Source organism: Physeter macrocephalus, chromosome 5 (assembly GCF_002837175.3).
Source record: "Physeter macrocephalus isolate SW-GA chromosome 5, ASM283717v5, whole genome shotgun sequence".
NCBI lineage: Eukaryota > Metazoa > Chordata > Mammalia > Artiodactyla > Physeteridae > Physeter > Physeter macrocephalus.
This window is the reverse complement of record NC_041218.1, coordinates 78,842,259-78,868,065: the sequence shown is the minus strand read 5'-3', so window position 1 is coordinate 78,868,065 and position 25,807 is coordinate 78,842,259. Positions and strand designations below refer to the sequence as shown.

Genomic DNA, 25,807 nt, shown 5'->3' with positions numbered 1-25,807 from the left:
GGTCTGTCGGAGAATCAATGTTCTTTTTGTCTACCCATCTCCCTTCAGTCTTGATAAAAGGTCTTAAACAGTTACATGAGAATCAAAAAAACAACCCAACGCTTTTGGAGAATAAATCAGGATCTGGAGTTCCAAACAGTAATTCCAATTCCAGCGTACAGCATGTTCAGATCAGAGTTGCCCGCTTGGAAGACAATACAGCCATCTCTCCAAGCCCCATGACAGCCCTGCAGATTCCAGTCCAGATCACCCATGTCTGTAAGTAACCTCCAGACTCCATGCTATTTGAACTATATGATTTCGTTAATGGCTCTGACACCTTTCAGTCTTCTAGAATGTTGACAGAAATTTATCCAAGTTGAGAAATTAAAGGAGATCTAAGGCATTTTTTGTTTATTAGCTTGATTAATATTTGCACAAAGGATGAATGTGTGACAGGAAAGACTGATAACCCACTGCCCAGCCATTATAAACCATTTTAAATCATCTTACTTTCTAGGTGTTATAAAGAATTAATGGTTAATAGAAAACTACCTAAAATACAGTCAACTAAGCAAAGAAAGAGAGTCCCTAGGATGGCACATCATTTGTAGTAATTCACCAGAAGACACACAAATGAAGAATGGATTTGAAGTGAAATGTAGAAGACATGGGTTTTGGTGAGGTTGAAAAACATTTTCTTCAGAGAGTAAAGAACCAGTGTCCTACGGGAACTGTTTTGTTTACCCCTCTCTTTTCCTCAGCCTGTGACATTTTTATTGTGCTTAATGAGATGAGAGCCCAGTGATTGTTATAGGGAGAGGAAATTTATTTCCTAAGATCTAAGCCAAGTTGATCTTTCTACTTTTCCATTACAGAGGGACAGAAAAGGAATGAGGATAAAATTCTCAGAACCATATTATTTTTCACTTTTACCTCACTTTTTTTTCCCTACATAATGTTATTTGCCTATGGAAAGGCCATTGCCAAGAATTTATCAATCACTTGGTATTATTCTCAATCAGGGGATTATTGGCATTTTAAGTGGGACAGTTCTTTCTTGGCAGGGATGTCCTCCTGCACATTGCGGGATGTTTAGGGTCCCCTGACCTCACCCACAAAATGCCAACCGTGCTTTCCAATCAGTATGACAAAAACACCCTACAGATTTTCATATATACTCTATGATCCCATTTGAGAATCACTGGGCCACTTATTGGCATTATTAACACTGTATTTCTGGGAATTCCGTGGCGGTCCAGTGGTGAGGATTCCGTGCTCTCACTGCCCAGGGCGTGGGTTCAATCCCTGGTCAGGGAACTAAAATCTCACAAACTCTGCAGCATAGCAAAAAACAAACGGACAAAAACAAAACAAAACAAAACCTATATTTCTGATGTTTAAATTAACTATGCTTGTCTTATTCTTAAAGTTCTAATTTAAATTTGGTTATTTGCTTTAGCTTTCTACCAGTGCAGTAAAGCATGAAGAATTTATTTTCTTTAGCCCTGCTTGTTCTGTTTTGTAGTCTTGAGGATTGCAAAGCAACTGAAAGTACTAGTCCACCATAAATGTGAGAGCTACTGTTGGCTAAAAATTTTTTGTGCATGGAGAATGTTAGTTTTCCTTGGCTACTGGGTTGACAATACTTATTGGGAAAATAGCAAACATTTTATAAATGGTACCTTAATATCGTTCACAGCATGGCTTTTTTTTTTTAAGTACTAGCATAATTTTATTTCTTCCAGCAAGAAATGTGAGTATAATAAGAGTTTTACAACACACCCATTATTCTTGGCATTTGGGCTAAAATCTCACGATTGTTTCTTCCTTTAGGTTAGAGGTCCGGGATTAGCAAACTTTAGGGCCAGAACAGTAAATGTGAATATTTTAGGCTTTGCAGGCCACATAGATCTCTATGGAATTTTCTATCTTGTTTTTAAACAATCCTTTAAAAATGTAAAAACCATTCTTAGCCTTGAGCCACATTTGCCTCCAGCCATAATTTGCTTACCTTTCATTTAGGTTATTTATCTGAAATCACTTCAAATTATTCTAGGTATGATCTTTAAGAATCCATCAAATTGTAAGACAACTAACATGAATTCAGTGCATTTCTTTTAAACTGAGAAGCATTCTAGTCAGGATATAATAAACAAACATTATACATTAAAAGTCAATTTCAAATCATTTTTCACATAGATTTACCTACAGGTGGGACTGAAAGCACCAAAAGAGATTACATTTCTTCTCGTTAGCCCTAGTTCTGTATAACCTTGAGCAGACACTGATAAGTCTGAGCCTCAGCTGACATATCTGTAAAGAGATTATACTGTCTGATCTCTGAAGTGCTATTTAGTCTCTCTAGTACAGTCATCTGAAACTACATATATTTCATGTTTCTGATCCTCACAACTGTATGAGGTAGACAGCGCAGATGAAGTCTCTGAACATTAGTTTGGGTTAAAGTAAGTTATTTGCCCGGGTTTACATTGCCAGAAGTGATGTCACTACAACTAAAGCCTAGTGTTACAGAACACCTATATATTCCAGACATCTATACTTCTTACCAAAAGGTCCAGGAAAACTTACTTTTTTATCAAGTTCCTGTCTCTTTGCAGGTTAGCCTTAGTGTATTCCTCTTACTTCCTAACATTAGAAATATTTTATGATCTATAGCAGGGGTTAGCAAATATTGTCTCTGTCATAGCTACTCAACTGCCCTCGTAATGCAAAAGCAACCATAGAAAATATGTAAACAAACAAACAGGAATGACTGTGTTCCTATAACACTTGATTTATAAACACTCATAGTGGGCTGGATTTGGCTGTGGGTCATGGTTGGCTGACCCTTATATCTGTGCCATCCCAGACAAGTCCATTAGATTTCTTATCTCTTATAAGAAATTTAAATGACTTCGGGTTTCCAGGCAAATTATTCAATATGAGATTGCCCTCATAATTAATTGAGTAGAGTACACTAAGAAAATTTAAATTTACAAAGTGTTTATTTATTGTCCTTGTTCTTACCACAGCTTCAGCAGACTCCCCTGCTGCTACTGTTGACTCGGAAACAATAACACTAAACAGTGGAACACTACAGACGTTTGAGATTCTTCCAGTGAGTAACTACTTTAAAAAGCAGATACTGGCCATTTTATGCATAAGAAAGATCAGTTGGTATCAGTTTTAGAAATGTTATATAAGCAAATGAAATGTAAAAATTAACCTGATTGTCATTAAGTGTAACTATATCCATGGCTTTGAAAGCCAAGATGGTTAGAAGACAACAAGAAAATATAAAGTATATTTTATTTAAATTATGTCAAGATTTATTTGCTGTGAAGAACATAAGGGGTATTAGTGCAAGAATTTTTTTATCCTATCCACAGCCAAATCTCATAGGAATGGCCCACCTAGCAAAAGGTTCTCTTTTGGAACTCCTGCTAGGCCACTTGCTTAACTTAAGCCTCAGTTTCCTAATCCACTGGTCTCCAAAATAGGGATGTGTAAGAAGAGCATTTGCCACAGGTAGAAAACAGAACTTCGCTTTACATTTTCTGCCACCTCACCCTCCCTTTCCCCCGGGCCTAATAAACTATACACACACATATATTTAGGGTATGTGTTCAGGTTTTAACTTACAGGGTCACAATCAAATATTTAGAGACTCTTATTTATAAATAAAACATGATAATAGTGCCTCAGCTTCAAAAAATTATGAGCATTAAATGTATTCAAGCATATTAAATAAAATACATGTATATGACATACATGTACATGTAATGTATTTATTATACTGCCTGATCATAAGTGATTAATAAATACAACCTTTAGGAAAACAGTTAGCTTTCACTTTTATAGAGAGGGAGGGAAAAAAGTGAGTTGAGTCCCCAGTGTGTGCCAAGCACCATCACAATCATTTCTAATCCTCAACAAACCTTTCTATGGGAAGTAGTTACTATCTCTGCTTTAGCATTAAAGAAACCTAGATTCAGTGAGTCAGTAGCCAGGAGAGCTGTTGTGGCCCAAATCCACAAGACCACATCAGACTAAAAAACTCAGGCTATATGACTTTAACTTCCAGCTCTATTCTAAGTGCAAAAACTTCTCCTTCAGAGTGTTAGGGTAAACCAAACTCAGATTATCACGTAGAAGCTTATGGTTGTGAACCGTGTGTTGTTGTTCAGTAGTTTTGTTACACTTTCATAAAAGATCTCAAAAGATAAACGTACTGTCAGTGAAACAGCTTTTCAATTAGGAGTTTTTTCTTTCAACGAACACTAATTGCTATTTCTGTACATTTTCTCTGAACATTAAAAATTTTCCTAAAAATTATACTATGAAAAAAATCTATTCAAGTAAGTAAACACTGCCATAGTGCCTTTTGGAAAATGTGAAGCTTTTTTAACTGGGAGACTGCTTGTTTTTATGTGCTACAGAGAAGGGATAAAGAGGGGAGACGAGGCATGCTGGATTACTGTGCTAGAAACAGTGGCTTATGAGACCATGTCTTGGACCTGAAACAGATAGCTGAGACCAGACCATAGACATACAGTGAGTGAAGAGTAGGATCAGGCCTTTCCTCTGTTAAACCCGCAGGCCGAGAAATGACTTACAACAGATAAATAGTCCAGAAAATTATACCCTTCATTTTATTATTTGCCCCTTCATGATTGCTAAGTACATTTGTGGCTAGTAAAGTCAAGTCCCCGTTTTGGATGTAAAAGCTAGACTTAATGGGTACTAAGTGTACTTACTTAGTGGTTCGATGCACCTGTGTTGATCTTATTTTTCTTCTTCCTTCAGTCTTTCCATTTACAGCCCACTGGCACCCCAGGCACCTACCTGCTTCAAACAAGCTCAAGCCAAGGTCTTCCGCTAACTCTGACCGCTAGTCCCACAGTAACCCTGGCAGCTGCTGCTCCTGCTTCTCCTGAACACATCATTGTTCACGCTTTATCTGTATGTCACCTTACATAAATTCCTTGATTTTTCTAGTTTCTGTAGAAAAGACTCGCTAGCTGATAAGTACCACCAGAGATGGACTCATGTGCCTTCAATTACAGTATCGGGGGAGGGGGAAATAAATTTTGAGCTCCGTTCAAACACTTTAGTATCGATACCTGTTAGGGGCCAGGATTAGTTGATACAAAATATAAGAGCCAATACTAATGTCGTCCATTTATTTAAACAATTCTTCCTACCACTGTTGTCCCAGGAGCAATGTTTTACACCTTCACTGGGGTACATCCCTCGTTCCCTGGGTCTCCTTACATGACATGGACTTCCGTTAGGGGAAAAGGATATTATGAGAGGAGAGGCCCCAGTGTGTAAAGAATAGGGGTTCTAGAAAAACAGTGATAAGAACACTGAAGTTCCAGAGGTGAGAAAGAGGCATGGAGGGGACAATAGGGTACCACTTATAAATATCATTTGTTGTCTATATAACTTTAGTCTGGTGGGTACTTTTTCATTTTGCCACTGATCGTTTTCTTTAACATTTTATAGCCAGAACATTTGTTGAACACAAGTGACAACGTCACAGTGCAGTGTCACACACCAAGAGTCATCATTCAGACAGTTGCCACAGAAGACATCACCTCTTCCATATCCCAAGCAGAACTGACAGTGGATAGTGATATTCACTCATCTGATTTTCCTGAGCCTCCAGATGCCCTAGAAGCAGACACTTTCCCAGATGAAATTCATCAGCCTAAGATTACTGTAGAGCCATCATTTAATGATGCTCATATATCCAGATTCAGTGACCAAAATAGCACAGAACTGATGAACAGTGTTATGGTCAGAACAGAAGAAGAAATCTCTGACACCCACCTTAAACAAGAGGACGCACCCTCCCCTTTAGCCCGGGCTTATGTTACTGAGGTAAGTTGCACTTAAGGCAATAGCCTTAAGCCTCAAACCTGCAGTTTGGGAAAAGCCTAGAAATCACTTATGGAAAGATGTCCTCAGTACCTCCTATTTTCTTTAGACACACAAAATAAAGCACAAACCCCTACCTGACCTGAAGTATCATTCAACCAGCAGTGTTGCTTTTACCACAGTTCCTCACTAAAACCTTTCCTTCTCCACCCCCTATAGACTGAGAAATGTCTGTTGGAACCCATGGAAGCATTTTCCTGAGGATGGTTTGTAACAGGTCTTTGTGGTTCAGTTCAGGAACCTCATCCCACAGTGTTACAGCATTGTTTCTTCTACATTCAGGATCTATAACCGAATTGGTTCTTTTAAATTATTTTTTGCCAGTATGTAATACATTGGAGTATGAGGTTATTACTTTTGTCCGTTTTAAGACCTTAACTTTGATTTCTTTTAATTTTAACTTTAAAGTGGGATAATATTTGAAAGTTAAGTCCCTTCAAGCCTAAATGTGTTTGGGGACTTAAGGAAAACTAATAAGGAATATGAGACAGAATCTCATTTTTTTAATTATTATTACTTAGGATTTAGGGTCTCCTACCATAGAAGAACAAGTTGATCAAACAACAATTGATGATGAAACGATACTTATCGTTCCTTCACCACATGGCTTTATCCAGACATCTGATGTTATAGATACTGAATCTGTCTTGCCTTTGACAACACTAACAGGTACTGTAACTCCTTCGAGTGCCTGATAAATCTTAAGGTGGAAATCTTCTTGTTAAATTGTCACTTTGGTAGAAGAACACTTACTCTAAATTCTTGACATGGATTAGAGGATATATACATTTAAGATTAACTTGAAACATCTCATTACAGATCCCATATTCCAACATCATCGAGAAGAATCAAACATCATTGGATCATCTCTGGGCAGTCCCGTTTCAGAAGACTCAAAAGATGTTGAGGATTTGGTAAACTGTCATTAGGTAATTCTAAGAAACAGGTAGTTCAGGCAAAGAAGCCACACTGTTAATTACAACATCTCCAAAGAAATAGGAGCAACCCCCAAGAGGCTTAATTTACCATTCCTCTGGCTTTTAAATACTACAGTGCTCAAGCCACATACAGTGTTGCTGCTACGACTTTTTACCTCCTTTAAATATATCATCTGAGGTTTAGTCTTACGACAGTGTAGTTGAGTGGAGCACTGGGGTCTTTCTTAACTGTATAGATCCTAGTGATTAGTGTTACTTGTCAGCAGGGAATTTCATTCACTTTAGCTGAGAGACGTTTAAAATCACCAAAGCTTAACTACTGTTTTAAAAGCAGTAATATTCATCTCTAAAGATCAGACATGGCAGTCTATCCAGTCTCAAATAGGCCTGTTTATATTTCAGAGAAGTTACATCAACATGGTCTAGAGCTTACTAGTGACCTTGTCCACAAAGATTATCTTCTAAGTAGTGTGAGACTTGGGGCGCCGTGGTTACTTCGGGTTTACCCGTTGCTGGCAGTGGGGGCTGGGCAAAGAGGAGAGCATTACCGGAGTACGGAAATTCACTATAGGCTTGTTTGTTTGTTTTAGTATGGGTGAGAGCAGGAAGAGGAAATTCTCGAGGAGCTAAGAGTTTTCACCCCCTCAGAACCCACTGTCATCAGTTTACAAAGTTAGCACTTTGAAGTAAAACTAAATGGGAAAGGAAGTAAAGTTGCCTATCCTATGCCATGACCTTTTATTACATGTCTTGCTATGTAAGTTACCCAGGAAATAGCTGAGGAGAGGATCAGAGTTTGCCGTTCACTTAGTGCATTAACTGATGGGGGTTTGATATAACTTCTCCCTCTCAGGCAATTTTAAAAAACAAAATTTTGCTTCTGTAATGAAAGGAAACAAATCAAGAGTCATTCCTATACCAGAGAAGGTTAAGCCAAAATTAGCCTCTAGGGCTTTAATGAATATGACCCCTATAGAAAAGTCAAAAAAAACTTGTATAAATTATTTTATTTATTATTGTAATTAGATCTACACAATCAAAGTTGTCTTTTCACCGTCTGTGTTTTTTGTTAATGTGAAATTGTAGTTATAAACAAAAGTTGGTTGCCTAGGGAACAATAATTGTATATTCAGTTTAACAGAAATAAAAGAGTATTTGTCTTAAAATGCAAGATTGTTTGTTACATAGCCTTTCGCCATGCAATTCCATTATAAAAAATTTTAATTTCAAAAGTGAAAATGACCTGTGCTGCTTGAGCTTTAAGGGGGAATGTGTAAGTGCAACATCAGCTCCTTAAAGAAAAAGCAAAGTGATCTAGGATATGTCTCCCCTGCAAGAGGGAATTTAGATTTACAATTAACATGAAAATCATGTATCAGACTTATGCAGGAGATTGTTCAGCATACCTTATCCAGTTCTTATTCAAGTCCAAATATATAGCTTTGAAGAGACCTGGTAAGTATTTCTCCTTGACAGACTCACTTTCCCACATCATGGAAGTACAAATTCGCACATATACATAACATGATGATAGAAAATAAGATATAGTAAATTAGGTTTCTAAATTTCGGTTCTAAGTCTCCTTGTCGATACCAGTAGATCTAAAAGAAGAAGAATTAAATAAACGTTTAAGTAATAGCACTGGGCTGAATATTGAAAATTTAAAATACAACTAATTCTTTTCCACTGTGACCAATTTCATCCATATATACTTTTGCCCCCTAAATTTTGAGACTAATGCAGCCAGAATTTTATTCTTTTTCTTTATAATTCAAGTGGTACCAACTGAGTTTCTATATCCAAGACCATAGTTTATTCCTGCATTCTCAGTTAACTTTGTTCAATGTTTAAACCAAGAGTCCACAGTCATTTCACAGGTCATCCAGAAACAGATATTTTTAATATATTTGAGTAAAATGTATAGCTCTTTTAGGTACTGGAAGGGAGGACAACTTTTTAATTCCTTTAACTGATTCAAACTGCGAGCAAAACTAGGGCTTTACACGTGCATATATTTGGTTTAAACTAGATCACTGTCAGTCACTTCCGGCTTTCGGCTGGGAGTGAGAGGAGAGCATCTCTGGTAGCTTTTTTCCCAAGGCTCTCAAAGTGGGATGGGCCAATTCTTCCCTCAGGTCATAGGAATATAGCAGAATCAGTGAGTTTGAATCTGGGAAATGTCCTCTGGTTTAATTTTAACTCAGATAAGCCCATTATTATGATTTAAGCCTTATGTAAGTCAGAACAATTATGTTTAAGAGTTTACTGTTTTGATTCTGCCTCTCCTCAAGGGAAATGAAAACAGCCAACTAATGAAATGACCGAACACTTGGCAAATACCCAACTGGGAGTCCACCACCATCTTTATTTCTTTACCTAAAAGAAAGGCTTCTTTGTAGTAAAACTGAACATTCTTGTGAAAAGGGTACAACCGTAGCTTTAGGTTTCCAAAGAGATTTTGGTGTTAATTACTTTCATTTGGGGAGATAAAGCTCAAAGATTAAAACAGACTAGTTTTGTAATTATTAGAAACAGAGGAGTAATGGCATTTCCCAAAGCCTGTTGGGCTCTGTATGTAGTTCTTGACGGAAGATGAATTAAATACATCACATCAGGGCTTCCCTGGTGGTGCAGTGGTTGAGAGTCCGCCTGCCGATGCAGGGGACACGGGTTCGTGCCCCGGTCTGGGAAGATCCCACATGCCGCGGAGCGGCCTGGCCCGTGAGCCATGGCCGCTGAGCCTGCGCGTCCGGAGCCTGTGCTCCGCGGCGGGAGAGGCCCGCGTACCGCAAAAAAAAAAAAAAATACATCACATCAAATCTTTGGCAACCTAAGTCTTTTTTTTTTTTTTGCTATCAAGGGAGCAGAGTTTCCTTTTAAGGGTTACAAGGTTACAACTTTGGGATTTAGGAGATAAGTAAACTCAGATTCAAAAAAACCCCTGCAATTTAACATTGAGAATTGTGACATGCTTTGGGGGAGAGGGGTGGCATATAATCAGAGACACCCTTTTTATACAGATTGTCTACCAGAGCTGGGAGTTCTGCCCTAGGCACCTTCAGCCCTCAAGGATACTGAATTTAAATTCTAAATAGTACTCACAAGTATGCAGGCAGTAATACTACTCAAAGAGATGCAGACAGCAAAAAATATATTCAGCGGTTTTGGAGGTAGTTGAGGAAAAACAAAAGCACTGATCAGCGTTACCTGTATGAAGAGAAATTATGTCAGGCCTCAGGAGTAATTCCAAGACTTGGTTAGACTGGCATTTAGGCAATGTAATAGTATAAAATGCTCCACATTGTAAAATGATATCTACCACCACGTTTGCCTTCTGGAATGTTAATATTTAATAAAATATTAAAATACCTTCAATTGTGTTATTTCTTTTAGTACTTCTACTTAATCTTTCTAACCTTTTCCTCCTTTATGAAAGGAGACAAACCACCACAGAACAGTAAAACTAGCTAACCTCAAAATAATCTCTTTATCAAAGATTAGATAGCATTTAAACCTCATCCCCAGGATTAACGACTATACTGAAAAGTTCTAAACTTTTTGTTATCTTGAATACTCCAGCAAAAAAATATAACCAAAACTGTTTTCGCTTAACATGAAAAATTCTAAAAAATAGGTTTCTAATATCCTATAGTTCTCTTTCTACCTTAGATATAACATTTTACCCATTCTTTTTATTAAGAAGTCATGGAAACAAACTTCAATAAAATTCTCTTATATTTAATGAAAATGTGCCAAAGAAATGTTATTCTCAGACTGGGAAATGTAGCTTTGTTTTATTTTATTGTGATAGCACCAAGCTGTAGTATACAGGCTGAAAAATTAAAATCTTTTAAAACCAAAGGATAATGAACATGCTTCAAGAACAAAATAAAAGTAAAGGCAGGGCTTCCCTGGTGGTGCAGTGGTTGAGAGGCCGCCTGCCAATGCAGGGGACACGGGTTCGTGCCCCAGTCCGGGAAGATCCCACATGCCACGGAGCGGCTGGGCCCGTGAGCCATGGCCGCTGGGCCTGCGCGTCCGGAGCCTGTGCTCCGCAACGGGAGAGGCCACAACAGTGAGAGGCCCGCGTACCGCCAAAAAAAAAAAAAAAGTAAAGGCATTAGCAGAAATGGGGAAGTTGTGGGTTATGTACAGCAGTTACTGGTAACCACTGACATAGTACAGATTTACTAGGCGAACCCAGAAAACCAAGTTATTTGACTTGTGCTATTTCACCTTCAACCAGAGGGTGAGAGTGGAAATCAATTAGCTACTCCACTTGACCAAGTGCAGTTTTGTTTAAGTGTCAACGAAATTGAAAGCATTACTTTAACTATGATTGGAATATTTCACATGCTCATGTACTGGCCCCTTTTAATTTTTTTTTTTTGGAGAGTTGATTGAACCACAATATTAAGGTTTTCAAAACTTTGGCTAAGAGCCTGGGTGAGACACAAATAAAGATACTTACTAGAATCAACAAGGATGTTAAGCTGCCAACAACTAAATTGATGATTCGATCCTGAAAGAGAAAAGAGTTTTTGAGCCATGTGATAAACCCATGGCACTTCAGAAAGATACAATGCAAGGCATTGTGGTGTTTTAGAATGGAGGAACCAGGATCCTGCCCCTCTCAGCTTCACACAAACCACTGCCAGAAGGGCAGAGTGTACTGAGCCACCAGAGTAGAAAAGGTATTCGGGGAAGATGGACAACTAACTGGAGAAGTTTTGTGGTTTTTATTTGGCTGCGCCAGGTCTCTTAGTTGTGGCATACGTGATCTTCGTTGCGGCATGTGCGATCTTTTAAATGCGGCATGCGGGCTCTCTTTGTTGCAGCAGGTGGGACTAGTTCCCTGACCAGAGATCGAACCCGGGGCCCCTACACTGGGAACACGGAGTCTTAACCATGGACCCCTAGGGAAGTCCCTGGAGAAGGTTTCTTGAAGGGACAGGACATTTTTACATTAGGGCCTTTTGAAGATTGGGAAGGCCTGGATGGGGAAGGGAGGCTTACACATAATCCACAAGCTGCTGGGAACAGTATGAGTAGAAGCAAAGGCACAGGAACACTGGGACGGCCAGCCGAGAGACCTTGGTGAGAGCACGAAGAAACCAGACTTAGATGACGGCAAGTGCCATCAGGGGTTTGGACCTATTTGTGATACAGCTTAAGCGTCCTTGTTTAACGTGATCTAAAAGTAAATGCAACGTAGGATCATCTGAACGAGGAGCCTGGGGTACTACCCGTCGAGATTTCTTGTTCTTCCCATCCCTACCCCAACCAACTCCAAAGAATGGTTTGAAAAACTGATCTAATCCAATCCTGATTTTACAGGTTAAGGTAAATTTAGGTCCAGTGAGTGTTGTTAAATTATCTGCCTAAAATCATACAGCAAGTTAGAAGCAACTTTGAAATAGGATATCTAAATCGGGGTCACTGGTTAGATGGTTTCAGTTATAGGAACTGAAAAGTTAAAGTATCAGTAATATAGAAATACTAGTAGTATATACTAATATGTGTAATATGTATTAGGTTGATAGAACTTATTTACAGAGCTTACAGAATAAGGTGGTAAGGGTTTAAGACCTGATGAGGAAACACTACCTTATGGCCAAAGAGAATATCAAGTAATCTTAGTTTTGAAAAGTCAAAGCTGAAATCTTGAAAGAATCCATCTTAAAGACTGTTTTGGTGACGCCTGAGCAAAGAACAGCAGGATATGGAACCTGAGCAGCCAAAGAGCAGAAGCTCAGAGATGGGAAGGGCCCAGGGACCTGCACGCAGCAACTGAGCACTCATTTTCAAGCTGTCTGCTTCTGAAGACAAGAATCCAAAGAAGAGCCAGGCAGGCAAAGCTGGGAGGGAAGAGAGAAGCAAAGCCAGGTATATCTGGTGTCTCTGACCTCACCAGGGATAAACCACACTCCAGACCAAGGCCACTGCAATTCAAATGTTATACAGGACAAAGGAAGCTGGACTACTCCAGCCACACCCTTACTAAACTTGAGGGCTCAGAACTACACAGCAGACACAAGAGTCTGAAACTAGGACCATTTGTGAGGCAAGAGACCCAGGGACAAATCACTGATCACTGTTAACTTATTCCCACACAAGACAATGTGTATTTAACATAAAATGTGTTAACAGACAATCCATTTATGAGAACCCCATTGCTTCTGCCTTGTGAAAAAGTTTCAACTCTTCTGGTCTATTCTAAGAAGTCAAGAGTGTTTGCTCCCATCTCCTTATGAGCTCCAGGTATTTGCAACAGTCTATAAAGGTCTGCATACCTCACAAAAGCTCTTACCAATAGAAACAGGCCAGTGAAGAGGTTCAGGTGAGAGGTAGCCAACATGAATCACTATTCTCCAAATGGTACAGCAAGTTTGCCAACCAGGATCGAAATAGGGAGGGGAGAGGGGTATAATGGTGAACAGATGGTGCCTACGCCAAAAGCTTTTGTATATCTTCTAAAAAAATCCTGGGGTGAAATGATACTATGACTATTTTACAGGTGGCCACACAGGCTCCGGGAAATAGCTTACCAAAAATCTCAATACCAATAAGTGATGGAAACAGGATTCAATGCAACAGCAGATTCCATTTATACTTCTCAGTGAAACAGCAGCCTAGCATGCTAACTGCGGGTCTAGACAAAGAGATCAAGTGGCAAAGAGCACCCCCGTTAGCAAAGTACTACAGTAAAGTGTTTATCTTTCAGGAATGAAGACTTCCTCGTTAAGTGGTTGTTTTAGATTGTTGAACTTATCCATGGAAGCCTAACTGGTTTCAATCATTCATGAAAATACATCTGATCTTTAATGAAAACTTCTCTGCTTGCCTTCTAGACAGTCCACTGTCTAGAATCCCAAATCATCATGAATATCAGGTATTCTATTGTTAGGATACAGTCTTTCTGGGACTCCCAAGATGGGACAAACTGTTTGGAAGACGGCAGAACTGTTTCTCACAGGGTCTCCTTTCTCCAAGCCAAGGCCTTGGCTTTAGGCCTTCTGCTATTGAAGTAACCAGGAATCCAGACCAAAGAAATAGCATTGAAGTAACCAGGAATCCAGACCAAAGAAATAGCAGAGTTAACTCTGGAAGACCTCCTACTTCCTTCTAGACTCTTGCTACGCAGAGTGGTCTGTGGCCCAGCAGCACCGGCAGCACATGAGAGCCTGTAAAAAATGCAGAACCTTGGGCCTTGCCCCAGATCTACTGAATCAGAATGTACATTTTAACAAGAGCCTCAAATGATCTGTGTGCACATTTAAATTTGTGAAGCACTGCTCTAAAGTTTAGAGTCTAAGCTAAACCATTTTCAATATTGCTAGTTCAAATCACAGAGTGGAGACCCCTCTCTAGGCCCAGAGATGATTTTTCAGGACTTTAGCAGCTCCCCTTGCACCCAGTCTCCAAAGATAGAATAATAGAGAATAATTAAATCGCCCGTTAACTAGCATTTCAAAGGGTAGTGTTAGAGCTAATATGGTCCAAGTCAGAACCAGAGTTATCTCCATATCAGAAGCTAGTTTCTATTAACTCAGTTACTCCGTGTCTCACAAAAACTAGCTGTCTCCTCCCCAGTTTTATTATTGCCCTATTTCCATCTAACAAAACCATTCCCTACCAGAGCTTTACGCTTTGTACTGCTGCTTATTTTCACTTCCCAAGGAAGTTCAGCAGGATCAGAATCAGCCTTAATCTTTACCCACAGAGATGACAGGACAGGGAATTAGTTGTCTTCCCACAGACATTTGCTCAGCAACAGGCTGAGAGACAGTCTTACCTCATATACATGGATTTATATATGTGAGCACTTGAACATAACAACATACATATACAAACATATATAGTTTCGAGAGGAACTCAGCATATGTTACCTCTTAAGGCATTTATTTATTCACTTAAACATTATCTCAATTATCTCAATAAAGCTGAAAAAAAAAGTATCTACTATATCCCAGATGCAAATACAACCGCAAATAAAACCATCTCTACCCTCCAGAAGTTCACACAATGCAGAGCACAAGCGGGCATGAAGGAGAAAGGAGAGGTATCTTGGGCAATCAGGGAGAGACTATCAGAGAAAGTCAAACCTGGAGGAGGAGGACTAGCAGGTGAGCAAGGAGGAAAGAAAAGGGAGCTCAGAATGAAGGGACTCCACAAAGACCCCGGGGAGAAAAACTTCAAGAAACTGCAAGGATAGCTAGTGGGAAGCGGCCACATAGCACAGGGAGATCAGCTCGGTGCTTTGTGAACACCTAGAGGGGTGGGATAGGGAGGGTGGGAGGGAGAGGCAAGAGGGAGGAGATATGGGGATATATGTATACATTAGCTGATTCACTTTGTTATAAAGCAGAAACTAACACACCACTGTAAAGCAATTATACTCCAATAAAGATGTTTTTAAAAAAAAAAAAGCAGCTGCGCGGGAAAGGGCTGGGATGTGATGCACAGGTGGAGAGAGCAGCCGGAGCCCAAAAGAGGCACATCTTTGTCTTCCGTTGAAATGGGGAAGGAGAAAAAGATGGTTGTGCCTACAATGTGTCTGTACCTGGGATGAGAGGTTAACTCTGTGAAGCAGTAAGGAATATGTTATCTCCATTTAGCAATGAGTAACTAGGTTCAGTCAGACTGATTTGCCCCAGGTCATACAGCCAGATAACGGCAAAAGTCTCTATTCAATGCTCTTGGCAAAACGCAAGCCTAGTGAGCAGTTCAAAAGGTCTAAGAATCCTTAGAATACATATGGGCCCTGAAATGAGAGTTAAGAGACCAAGGTTCTCATCTCACTGACTAGCTGACTTCAAAAGGATCCCTTAACCATTTGAATCTATCAAATGAGAGGACTGGGCCGATATCTGGTCCTTTCCAGGTTTAACAATTTATGGTTCTGGATCATCAGCTTCAGGCTGCACCTGGGCCAGAGTAGAAGACCTATTCCCCAGCAATCAAAAGGCACAGGAGCGCCCCCCAGATTGCTTGGTCAGTCATTAACCAGCATCCTGATACAAAACAAACCTCCAAATTCATTTGAAATGCTCCGGTGGTAATGGTGGTTCTGGGAACATCCCAAATAACCAAACGCTGGCATTTGTCCTCAGCAACCAGGAAAAATCCTGGCTCTGGACAGCTTGGAACACTAACAAGTAAAATCACGCTTCCATTTCCACAGTAATTTGTTTTGCCTGCTTCCAAAATGGATCTAAAGCTTGGGCTATCACAGCAAAACCCTAACCCATTCAAGCAACAGTAAAAAGAGCATAGCAAAATTCCTAAAGGGATCTGGGGACTAGAAAGAAGGAGTAAAAGGATTTACAAGGAAAAGTCTGAGTAAAGAAAACGTTTCTAAGTTCAAATGTTAGCACTAAGATTCCTGGCAGCCAGGAAGGAAGTACAATGGGTTTCAAAGCTCTCACTAATGACAGTAAGCACACTGCATCATTAGAACAGGCAAACTGCTCCTGGATCTAAGAAGAGTTTGTTGCACGGGTCTATGCAAATTCTGGGAGGCAGAAAGTGCAGCTCCTTCATACATAATTGCTTCTTTATATTGACACGTAAAAATAGCTGAAGGCATAATGTCCCCAAAAGAGTGAGATGCGGGCTGAGAAGTAGGATGGCTGAAATGCCACACACCCAATTTAACTGCTCATCCTTCAGAGCGCAGCTCAAACATCGCCTCCACTGTAAACCCTTTCTGGACAGCTTCCTTGGGCACTTCTCAGGACGGGAGATGCCCCTGCCTCAGGGCTCCCGGGTCACATGGCCCAGACTTTACACTTACATATTCATCGGCTGTCTCCTCCATTAGGACTGACAGTTAATTAACCATGGGGGGAAGGCAGCCGGGAGCCTGGCATACTGCCGGCCAGTGCTCTGTGAATGATGCTTAAATAACAGAACCATAAACGGAGGTGACCGACGGCATTTTCTTTAGAGTGCCTCTTACCAGGAGAGGCTATTCACCACTCATCCGGGGCCTGACTTGTCAGAAATCTCAGCTTCTGGTCAGAAGACAGCTTGGCCTCACTGGTCCAGGACAGACACGCAACACCACCGCAGAAGCCACAGCCTGGCCCTGCAGCCCAAGAGGCCAAGCCCTCATGGTGCCTCCTGGGCCAATGACCCCATGGTAATACCAAGAGTAAACCATGGGCACCTCCAGGTCAGGGTTTCCCGAACCTGAGGACAGAAGCCCAGCCACTCATTTCCTGCCACAGAAGCAAGTACTGGTTTCAGAGGCACAACAGCAACTCCCACCCAGGAGCCGGTCCTTCCGCAGTGCTGCTCAGCACTCCCAGGGAGAAGCCATGCAAAACAGAAAGCTCCTTGAAGGAAAGGAAAACCCTGCATGGACAACACCACGAGAACATTCCCTTACACGCCCTGGAGGGAGGTGGGGGGCGGGGGAAGACTGAGAATTCCAGTTTTGTGTTACTTCCACCTTCCTCTGCGACTCCATCAAAGTCCTCAGCCAACATCACAGGCAGCCCTACAGACCCATCCCTCCCCAAGTGCACTCCGGGTCAATCTTCACCCTCCGCAACTTCAAGTTCTCCGTCAGCCACCCCCGCCTTGAAACCCGTTCCATGTGAGCAAAGTACTTCCTGGACCACACAAAGAGTTCTCCCATGCCCTGGACTTCCCCTGCTGCCTCTGCCTCTCAACTTTCTCCCCAACAGAGCTTGTGACACCCACATACTCATCCCAGGGTCACTGGGCCAGGAAGGAGTCAGCGGGGGTAGGGTGGTGGTGGGCAAGGCATTTCCTGCTCCCCAGGCCGGAATGAGATGGCAGTTTCAGTAATATCCTCTGCCATGGTCTGAAAGTTTGTGTCCCTCCAAAACTGGTAGTTGAAATCCTAATGGCTAATGTTGACAGCAGTAGGAGGTGGGGCCTTTGGGAAGTACATAGGTCATGAGGGTGGAGCCCTCACAAGTGGGATTAGTGCCCTTATAAGAGAGGATCCAGAGAGCTCCCTACCCCTTCCACCAGGTGAGGACACAAACAGAAGTCTACAACCCGGAGGAAGGCCCTCATCCAACCATGCTGGCATTCTGACCTGGGACTTCTAGAACTGAAAGAAAGAAATGTTTGTTGTTTGTAAGTCACACAGTCTGTGTGGTATTCTGTTACAGCAGCCCAGACAGACAAAAACATCCTCTATTTTTAAGATGTATGTCCCTGGCAGTCTCATGCCAACTTCTTCCCTTCCTCTTCTCAGCAAGCTCAATTATTTCAGCACCCGCTTTGCCAAATCCCTCTCCTCCAACCCTCTCCTCCACTGCCCCTGAGCCTGGTCTTCCCCGGCATCCACTGACTAGATCATTCCCAATCTGTCACACCAAAGACCTAACCTGACCATGGAATCGGCAGTTTCAGCAATGCCCAGAGTCTCCCTGGTGGATGTGTTCATCTGCTCTTGATGCTTTGAAAACCCAGTCCCGAGTCACTCCCAAACCCTCAGCCACTTCCAGGCTCGGGTGCTAAGCCTTGCTGTGAAGCCTTTCAACTATCCTACCTGTTAACTGCCAGTTTACTTGTCTGTCTCCTCCTCCACACTGTAAGGCCTGGGAGGCTGAGGGCCATGTCCTCCTTGTTCACTGCTGGGTTCTGGGCCACTGCCCATGGCTGAAACCCAGCCCAATGCTGCACCCTCCAAGCTGTGTACCCGACAGGGCCTGCGTCCACCCAGAGGCAGGAGCACCTCTGTCTCACTCAGACAAAGCCAAGCCACGCGGCTGTGGGAGCTGCCACTACCCAGAGTGGAGAGACTCTTCTTCTGAATCTACAAAAGTGCCACCGTACCAGTGGGTGGGGGGACACTGGTCATTTCCTTCTGCCAACCCTCTAAATATTCCCAGCGTATATGAGACATTCAAATATTAGCTGAAAAAACAAACTAACTGTGTTACTACAAATTCATGTATTCAGCTGGGCCTTCACTGTATTTTCATGGCCTTTTATTTTGAGTTGACTTTCGCAGTCGCTCTCCAGGAAGTGGTTTGAAGCTCCACCTCCACTCAGGTTCCCAGTCTCACTCTTGAAGCCTGTCCGTCAGCAGACATCTTTACAAAAAAAAAAAAAAAAAAAAATTGGTGCTGAGAAAAAGAGTAACTCCCCCCAACCCATTTCCACTCCTTCCAGCCTGAAGAGGACCAGAGGGCAGCCTATTCCTCTGCCAATCCTGCACCCATTCCCTGGCCTTACCAGTTATCTCTGTCCTCATATCTATGCTGAATCTCTCCCTCATGGAGTCCATCTCTGGTCCCCAAATCTCAACCCCTCCAACATCAGAACAGCCTTCCCTCCATCCTGCTTCCCACCTTGATGTTTGGCATCCATTCTCCACCCTTTTTACATGCTTAGTGTGAGGAAGTTAGGAACAAAATAAAACAGGGTAAATGAAGAGTGACCAGAGTGGAGCTGGGGGCTATTTTTAAAAAGGAGGTCAAGGAATCCTCCTGTTTGAGCAGGGACCTTTTAAAGAAAAAGGAACGAGACATGCAAGGATCTAGGAGAACTGTACTGCAAACCAGGCAGCGCAGCAAGTGCAAAGGCCCTGAGGCAGGAGTGAGCTTGGAAACGGGAAGACAAAGTAGGCTAGGATGACTGAAGCTTAGTAAGGAAAAGAAAGGGAAGGACAGGATGTGTGTAGTGCCTTTCTATCCTCCTTGTGGGACATATATGCTCCATGAGAAAAGATGCCCTCTCCAGCACACGGCACATGTCCCAGGACGCGGTACACACGCAATTAAGCATGAATCAAAGCACACACACATGCACACTCAACAACCGACAGCCTCCAGAAGACAAGTGTACTTAGCACAGCACTCAAGGCTCCTCCCCCGGTCCAGGCTTTCCTCTGACCATCCTTCCCAAGTTCTAGAGTCTGCTTGCAATGGAACACCCACAGTTCCCTCCCCCTTCCCGGCACTTTCCTGCTCCCACCTCTTCAACACAGTTGGACCTCCTGCTTGGGATTCCCGGTCACCTCCTCCTGTCAAATCTTACTCCTGGCTTCTGGGTCTAAAAATCAAAAGCAGTCTGACCTGATGTCCCCAGTAGAATTATCCCCTTCCTCCACGCTCCCTGGCACTTTGCTCCTCCTTTCATTAAAGGGCTCGACCCCATGTTCACCTTCCTTGCACACAAGATCTTCAGGTCCCTGAAGACAGTGAATATCTTCTCTTGTGAGGGAAAGAGAAGAAAGGCAATCCAATCAGCATGCATTAAACATACAAGGGGGGGACTTCCCTGGTGGCACAGTGGTTAAGAATGCGCCTGCCAATGCAGAAGACATGGGTTCGAGCCCTGCTCCAAGAAGATCCCACATGCCGCAGAGCAACTAGGCCCGTGAGCCACAACTACTGAGCCTGAGCTCTAGAGCCCGCGAGCCACAACTACTGAGCCCACGTGCCACAACTACTGAAGCCCGCGTGCCTAGAGCCCGTGCTCCACAACAAGAGAAGCCACTGCAATGAGAAGCCCGCGCACCGCAACGAAAAGTAGCCCCCACTCGCCGCAACTAGAGAAAGTCCACGGGCAGCAACGGAGACCCAACGCAGCCAAAAGAGAAAGAAAGAAAGAAATTTATTAAAAAGGAAAAGAAATGATTTTCCTTTTCTTCTTCCAAGTCCCAGAGGAAAATGTCTTGTCAGGAAAGCTCTGGAAATGGCCCAGTCAGCAGCCTAAGGGGCGGCTGTCTTGGGACGGACACAGTGAGAGGACGTGACACATGGGAGGAGGTTTGGGCCCCTCAGAAGCAAGAAACCTCAGGCCTTGCCAGTGTGTCTCCTCGGTTCCCCCAGAGCTGCGTGGCCCTGAACAGGCAGGAGCTTCCCCCGACGCCGTGGGCGGAGGCAGCCCTGGAAACAGTGTCCCCGAGGTAAAGCAAGGAGACAGCTGGCCTCCCTGGCTGACTCTGCGTAATGGCGAGCCCGGGTCACGGGGCTGCTGTCCTGCAGCTTTGCAGAGAACCCTGGGAGTAGCGGCACGTGAGGAAAGCTTATGAGACTCACACACACCCACACCCGCCCACTCTCATGCTCTGAGCTCTCAAATGCTCCAGGGCCTCCACGGCTGCCTGTAGCTCTGAACACCGACCTCTCCTTCGGGTCCCTCCAGAGAAGGTACACGTATGGACACTTTGAAACATTTCCCTTATTTCACAGATTCACGTTCTGAAGCATCTTTCAGTTGTGAATATTTCTGTCACACCCATCCTGCCAGATTCTCCTCCCCACAGGAGGAGAATACTTGAAATATATTATTCACAGTTAGGCATACTTGAAATAGATTATTTTTACTGAAGCATCACTTAGGGAAATGAGACCATAGTAAAAATACAAAACAAACCTACTCCACATGTTTAAGGACCAAAATGATCCCTAGAGTTGGTACCACAGGAAGTGCCAGATCTTTATGTGCTCCGACCTTCAGAACTGGGAGGCCTAGAGCAAGGACTAGGACGTCAGGAGCCTGACAGACCTGATTTACATTTATTCTCCCGCCACACGCCTGCTTGTGGCCTTGGGTAAGTCACTTAACTCTGAAGCCGAAGTTTCCATATTTGTACAGATAAATCCGTATTTGTACAATGGTCGAACACGCAGGGATGTTGTTAGGAATCGGAGATAATACATGTAAAGCCCTAGAACAGAGTGCCATTTAGTAGAGTCAGTAAACGGCTGCTCACGTTAGTATTATTTCTACCTCATCTATTGGGGCATCTTACCAACAAGATTAGGTCCTCAGAGATGAGTGGGAGTTGAGTGGGCCCCAGACCCTGGCCCCCATTTCTAGGGCAGCCCAATTTCAAATGCATTCCATCATCCCCATAGGGACACTCAAGTTTGTCAACCCACGTGTCCTTATGGCAGTGCAGAAAATATGGTCATTATACCTACACATGAACTATGGACTTGACCTCAAGAAAAAAAATGACTCAATCTAGTAGACCCAGTCTATTACCACAGAGCTGCAAAAACCTTGTCTACAGAGAGAAAAACTCAGCAGACCACCAGCTTCTGAGAGACCAGGCCTCAGTTTAAGTTTTTTATACAGTACTGTGTTATGTTTATGGCCTCTTTGCTGAAGCTCAGCAAGGAGAGGAGAGAGTGATGCCCTTAACTGCACGAAAGCCTGAAGCACCCCTTCCTGTTTTGGTACCCAGCGCTCCACTTTCTGAACACGAGCCCCCGCCTTCTACTGATGGTTTAGGATGTCCCAAGAAAGCACGTTACTTTTTAGTGATGCTAGATGCTCACTTCACTTAAAATTTAATATACCTAAGACTATAACAAAAAAGAAGCAGACTCACAGATAAAGAGAACAAACTAGTGGTTACCAGTGAGGAGAGGGAAGCGGGGAGGGGCAAGATAAGGGCAAGGGATGAAGAGGTACAAACTTTTAGGTATAAAATAAGCTACAGGGATATATTGTACAACATGGGGAATATAGCAAATATTTTATAATAACTATAAATGGACTGTAACCTTTAAAAATTGTAAATCTCTTTATTGTACACCTGTAACCTACATAATATTGCACATCAACTATACTTCAATTTAAAAAAAAAAACTTAATATATGTAAAATCCAGAACTAGGTAAGGCACTGTGCCGAGTGCTAGAAAGGCTGGAGAAATAAGGCAACTGGCTCCTACCCTCAAGGAGCTTAGACTCTGGCCGGGGAGACAAGATCTATACAAATCCCTCGCAGCACAAGGAGTAAATACCAGGAGACGTCTCTGACCACCAGGCTCATAGGAGGGAAGCATGGATGCAGGCTGGGTTGTGAGGGAGGTTCGAAGGTGGGAAATTAGACTGGGCAGGATTCAGGTATGTGGGGAAGAGAGGGTGCTACAGCAAGAAGAAGAGCATTTGCCAAGAGCAGGGAAGGCAGCTCAAGGAAAGGGATCCGTGGAGAGGTGCCAGTCTGGACTGGGCATCCACAGAGCAACGGTGAAGACCAGGGATGTCAGCCTCCCTATGCGCCAGCATCCTCTGAAGAGCCTTCTCAAAATACAAATGCCTCAGCGCAACGCCCAGAGATTCCCCAGTCCTCTGGTCTAGGAGTAGGGCAGGAAAAGACTTCTTAGAGCAGGAAAGAAGAAAGTCCTGGCGTCTATCATCCTGAACTGTTTCTCCAGCACAAGAAATGGCAATTAAAAGTGGTTTCGCCGCCTGGATGAGAGGCAAAAGGGGACAACAGATCCGATCCCCTGGGCGACTAGCTCTGCTTTGAGGGAGACAGGTGCTGTGCTCAGAGAATCACCCAGAAGCTGTGTCAAGAGGCTGGAAGCCTGAAACCCCTCGGAGGACAGCCTTTGGGGCTCTGGGCAGGGGGAGGGGCGGCAGGCAGACACAACAATCCTAACCACAGCTTTGTTCTTAATTAAGCAACAACCCTCACCTCCAACCCGAAAAAGGCAAGAAGTAGCATTCTCATCTTACACTACTATTTGCAGAAGCCAATGCTCCAATTCTGAATGGTCTGAATTCAACTACAGGTCATCAAAAGACCTTGATTTTCACTGTTTTTGTTTATTTGCTTTTTTTTTTTTGCAGGGAGGGGAGGAAAGGATCAGGAAAGTGCTTTAGAGCATGGAACTTTCACCTTTGGAACCAAAGATCTGAGCCTCAGGACCCACTAACCTGCTCCCTACACGGAGGGTCCCCCTATATTATCTGACTCCAGTGTATGCGCCTTCCTCCAATGTCACTCACTTTTCTTACATCACATCCAAGTAGGAATAAAGGGACAAGAACGGTCATCACCCTTCTCAGAGGATGAATCATTTATTATTAGTGAAAATCAATAGAAGAGGCTGGTCCAGGAACCGGCTTACACTACATTCCAAGGAATGAAGTATTCCCCCCTCGCCCATTCGCAGTAGCTGTTGGATACTGGTTTGCCCTCTTTCCCAAAGAGAACCATCCTCCCTCTCCCCCCTAGGTTCACCAATCCACTGGCTGAAACTGATTTCGGATGATTCCGCAGCCAGCCAGCGAATCAAGAAATCAAGATCGACACACAAGCCCTGAGGATAACTTAAAGCCTTTCCATTACCCAGACAGAAAGATGGCCCAAAGGAAATTTTAAAGGCAGCCGTGGACAAGAGAGGGGGGAATACCTCCAGATTATAGTTCATACTATGAAGGGAGGAGCGGGGGATAGATTCCTAGAGTGACATTTCCCGAAGTGGGCTCTGTGGACACTCAGCTCAGACCTGCTGAGGCTGAGGGGGGTGCAAGGTAAAAACGGAGTAAGGCACTGACTGTGCCAGTGACAAAAGGCCAGCTACCGGAACAGCACAGGAAGTATTACTCACCCTCCCTCTCCAACCACAGTCTCAGTGAAAATTAGCACATTTTAAAGGTTCTGAGAAGTCCCGCAACAAAGAAAAATGTTTCACGATCGTGACTATACAACCACCGTGACTGATAATTCACTTGCTTTACAACTGCACTACCCAACACGGGAGTACCAGCTGTATGTGGTCACTGAGCACCTGAAGTAGCTAGTCCAAACCGAGATGGGCTGTTAAGTGAAAATACATGCTGCATTTCAAAGGCTTAGTGCGAAAAAACGGATGGAAAAAAATCTCCACTTTTCATATTGACTACATATGGAAATGACAGTATTTTGGATGTATGGAATTAAATAAAGCATATTATTAAAATTAACTGTATCTGTTTATACTTTGTAAATATATGGCTACTAGGACATTTAAAATCACATACATGGCTCACCTTATATTTCTACTGCGTAGCGCTCCTTCAGAAAATGCTAAACAACGGCACATGCTCAGAAACCTCGGATACATCGTATTATCGTGGCATTTGTGCCACATTTGTTTTCCCCATGAAAGAGATGTATTACATCCCAGAACTGGGGATGGAATAAAAACAGACAAAAAAAGTATCTGGATATTCTGACCAGGATTGATGCGACAGCCCACCTAGCAATATGTAATTCCAAAGGTATCAAGGAATGAATATCTTTCCTTTTCTTGTCTATCATCCCTTAGATGCTTATGTAACAACAGAAAACTGTTTTGCTTTACCTTTTGCTCCATGGCTGTGTCTGTAAAGTTATTCCTAAACATCACGCTAAAGACTGAATAAATCTGGAGTTTGGTATCCTTCAGGGACTGCCCACGAGGGTGCTGCTCCAGGCCCACTGGGTTGTGTATTTCTATAGCAGATGCTAGTATCTTTCACTCACTCCATGACTTTGGGCAAACCACTTCACCTACTTCCTGTGGAAGAGCCATGTATGTGAACATCCACAGCGCCTCTGGAGGATGTGACCCAGACCGTGTAAGTCACCTCACCATTTACTATCGTAGTCAACTCATGAAACATCGCCAGAGGAGCACCAGTTGTGTGACTAAACACGTAGCCTGCTTTGTAGTTCAGCTTCCCTGCGTGTGAAATAGCAGTAACAACACCCATCTCACAGAGGAACTGGGTGACCAAACAAGGGAACGCTGAATGCAGAGCATGCTGCCTGGCACTGAGGAAACACAACTTTCTTCCAGACTCTGCTCCGCGAACTTCAGTCATCTTGGCCATAGAGGGAGAGGCTGGACCTAAAGCTCTGGTCCTTTCTAGGCTTAAAATTAAGAGGCTATCTCTGGTCAATTGTTAAAAGGCAAATAAGATTACTAAAAGCTCAGAAGACCTGTCAGAATAGGACAGGAAATGGGCTTTCCCCTTTCTGGATGCTCTTCCTCAGAGGTGAAAGCGCGCTGGGAGCACACACATGCAGGGGCCAGTGAAGGGTTTCCCAGAGTCCCGGGGAAGCCTCCCTGCTCTGGCAGTGACCGTCCTCCAGTGGAATGGCTCCACTGTAACATGTCCTATCCTTTCACTATTTTTTTTTTTTTTTTTTCTTTTTTTTTTGCGGTACGCGGGCCTCTCACTG

General features: G+C 43.0%; 2 protein-coding genes across 6 annotated transcripts in view; one reads left to right on the top strand and one right to left on the bottom strand.

Moving 5' to 3' along the window:
* The window catches only part of DMTF1 (cyclin D binding myb like transcription factor 1), a 45,918-nt gene extending 38,075 nt beyond the window's left edge, over positions 1-7,843 (top strand). For all 3 annotated transcript variants that reach the window (XM_007118152.3, XM_007118150.4, XM_028490124.2), the window contains 6 exons: positions 49-258; positions 3,015-3,100; positions 4,789-4,944; positions 5,491-5,868; positions 6,447-6,594; positions 6,745-7,843. In XM_007118152.3, coding sequence (XP_007118214.1) covers positions 49-258; positions 3,015-3,100; positions 4,789-4,944; positions 5,491-5,868; positions 6,447-6,594; positions 6,745-6,854 — 1,088 coding nt within the window. In that variant the 3' untranslated portion in view covers positions 6,855-7,843. The remainder of the gene's footprint in view (positions 1-48; positions 259-3,014; positions 3,101-4,788; positions 4,945-5,490; positions 5,869-6,446; positions 6,595-6,744) is intronic.
* TMEM243 (transmembrane protein 243) overlaps positions 1-25,807 on the bottom strand; it is a 44,994-nt gene that overhangs the window by 15,078 nt on the left and 4,109 nt on the right. For 2 of the 3 annotated variants that reach the window (XM_028490125.2, XM_007118149.4), the window contains exons 3-4: positions 11,335-11,385; positions 9,966-10,070 (exon numbers count right to left, since the gene is read on the bottom strand). In XM_028490125.2, the coding sequence (XP_028345926.1) occupies positions 9,966-10,070; positions 11,335-11,385 (156 nt within the window). Of the gene's footprint in view, positions 1-7,860; positions 8,465-9,965; positions 10,071-11,334; positions 11,386-25,807 lie in introns of those variants that run through there. The other variant, XM_007118148.3, reaches the window with a different exon arrangement.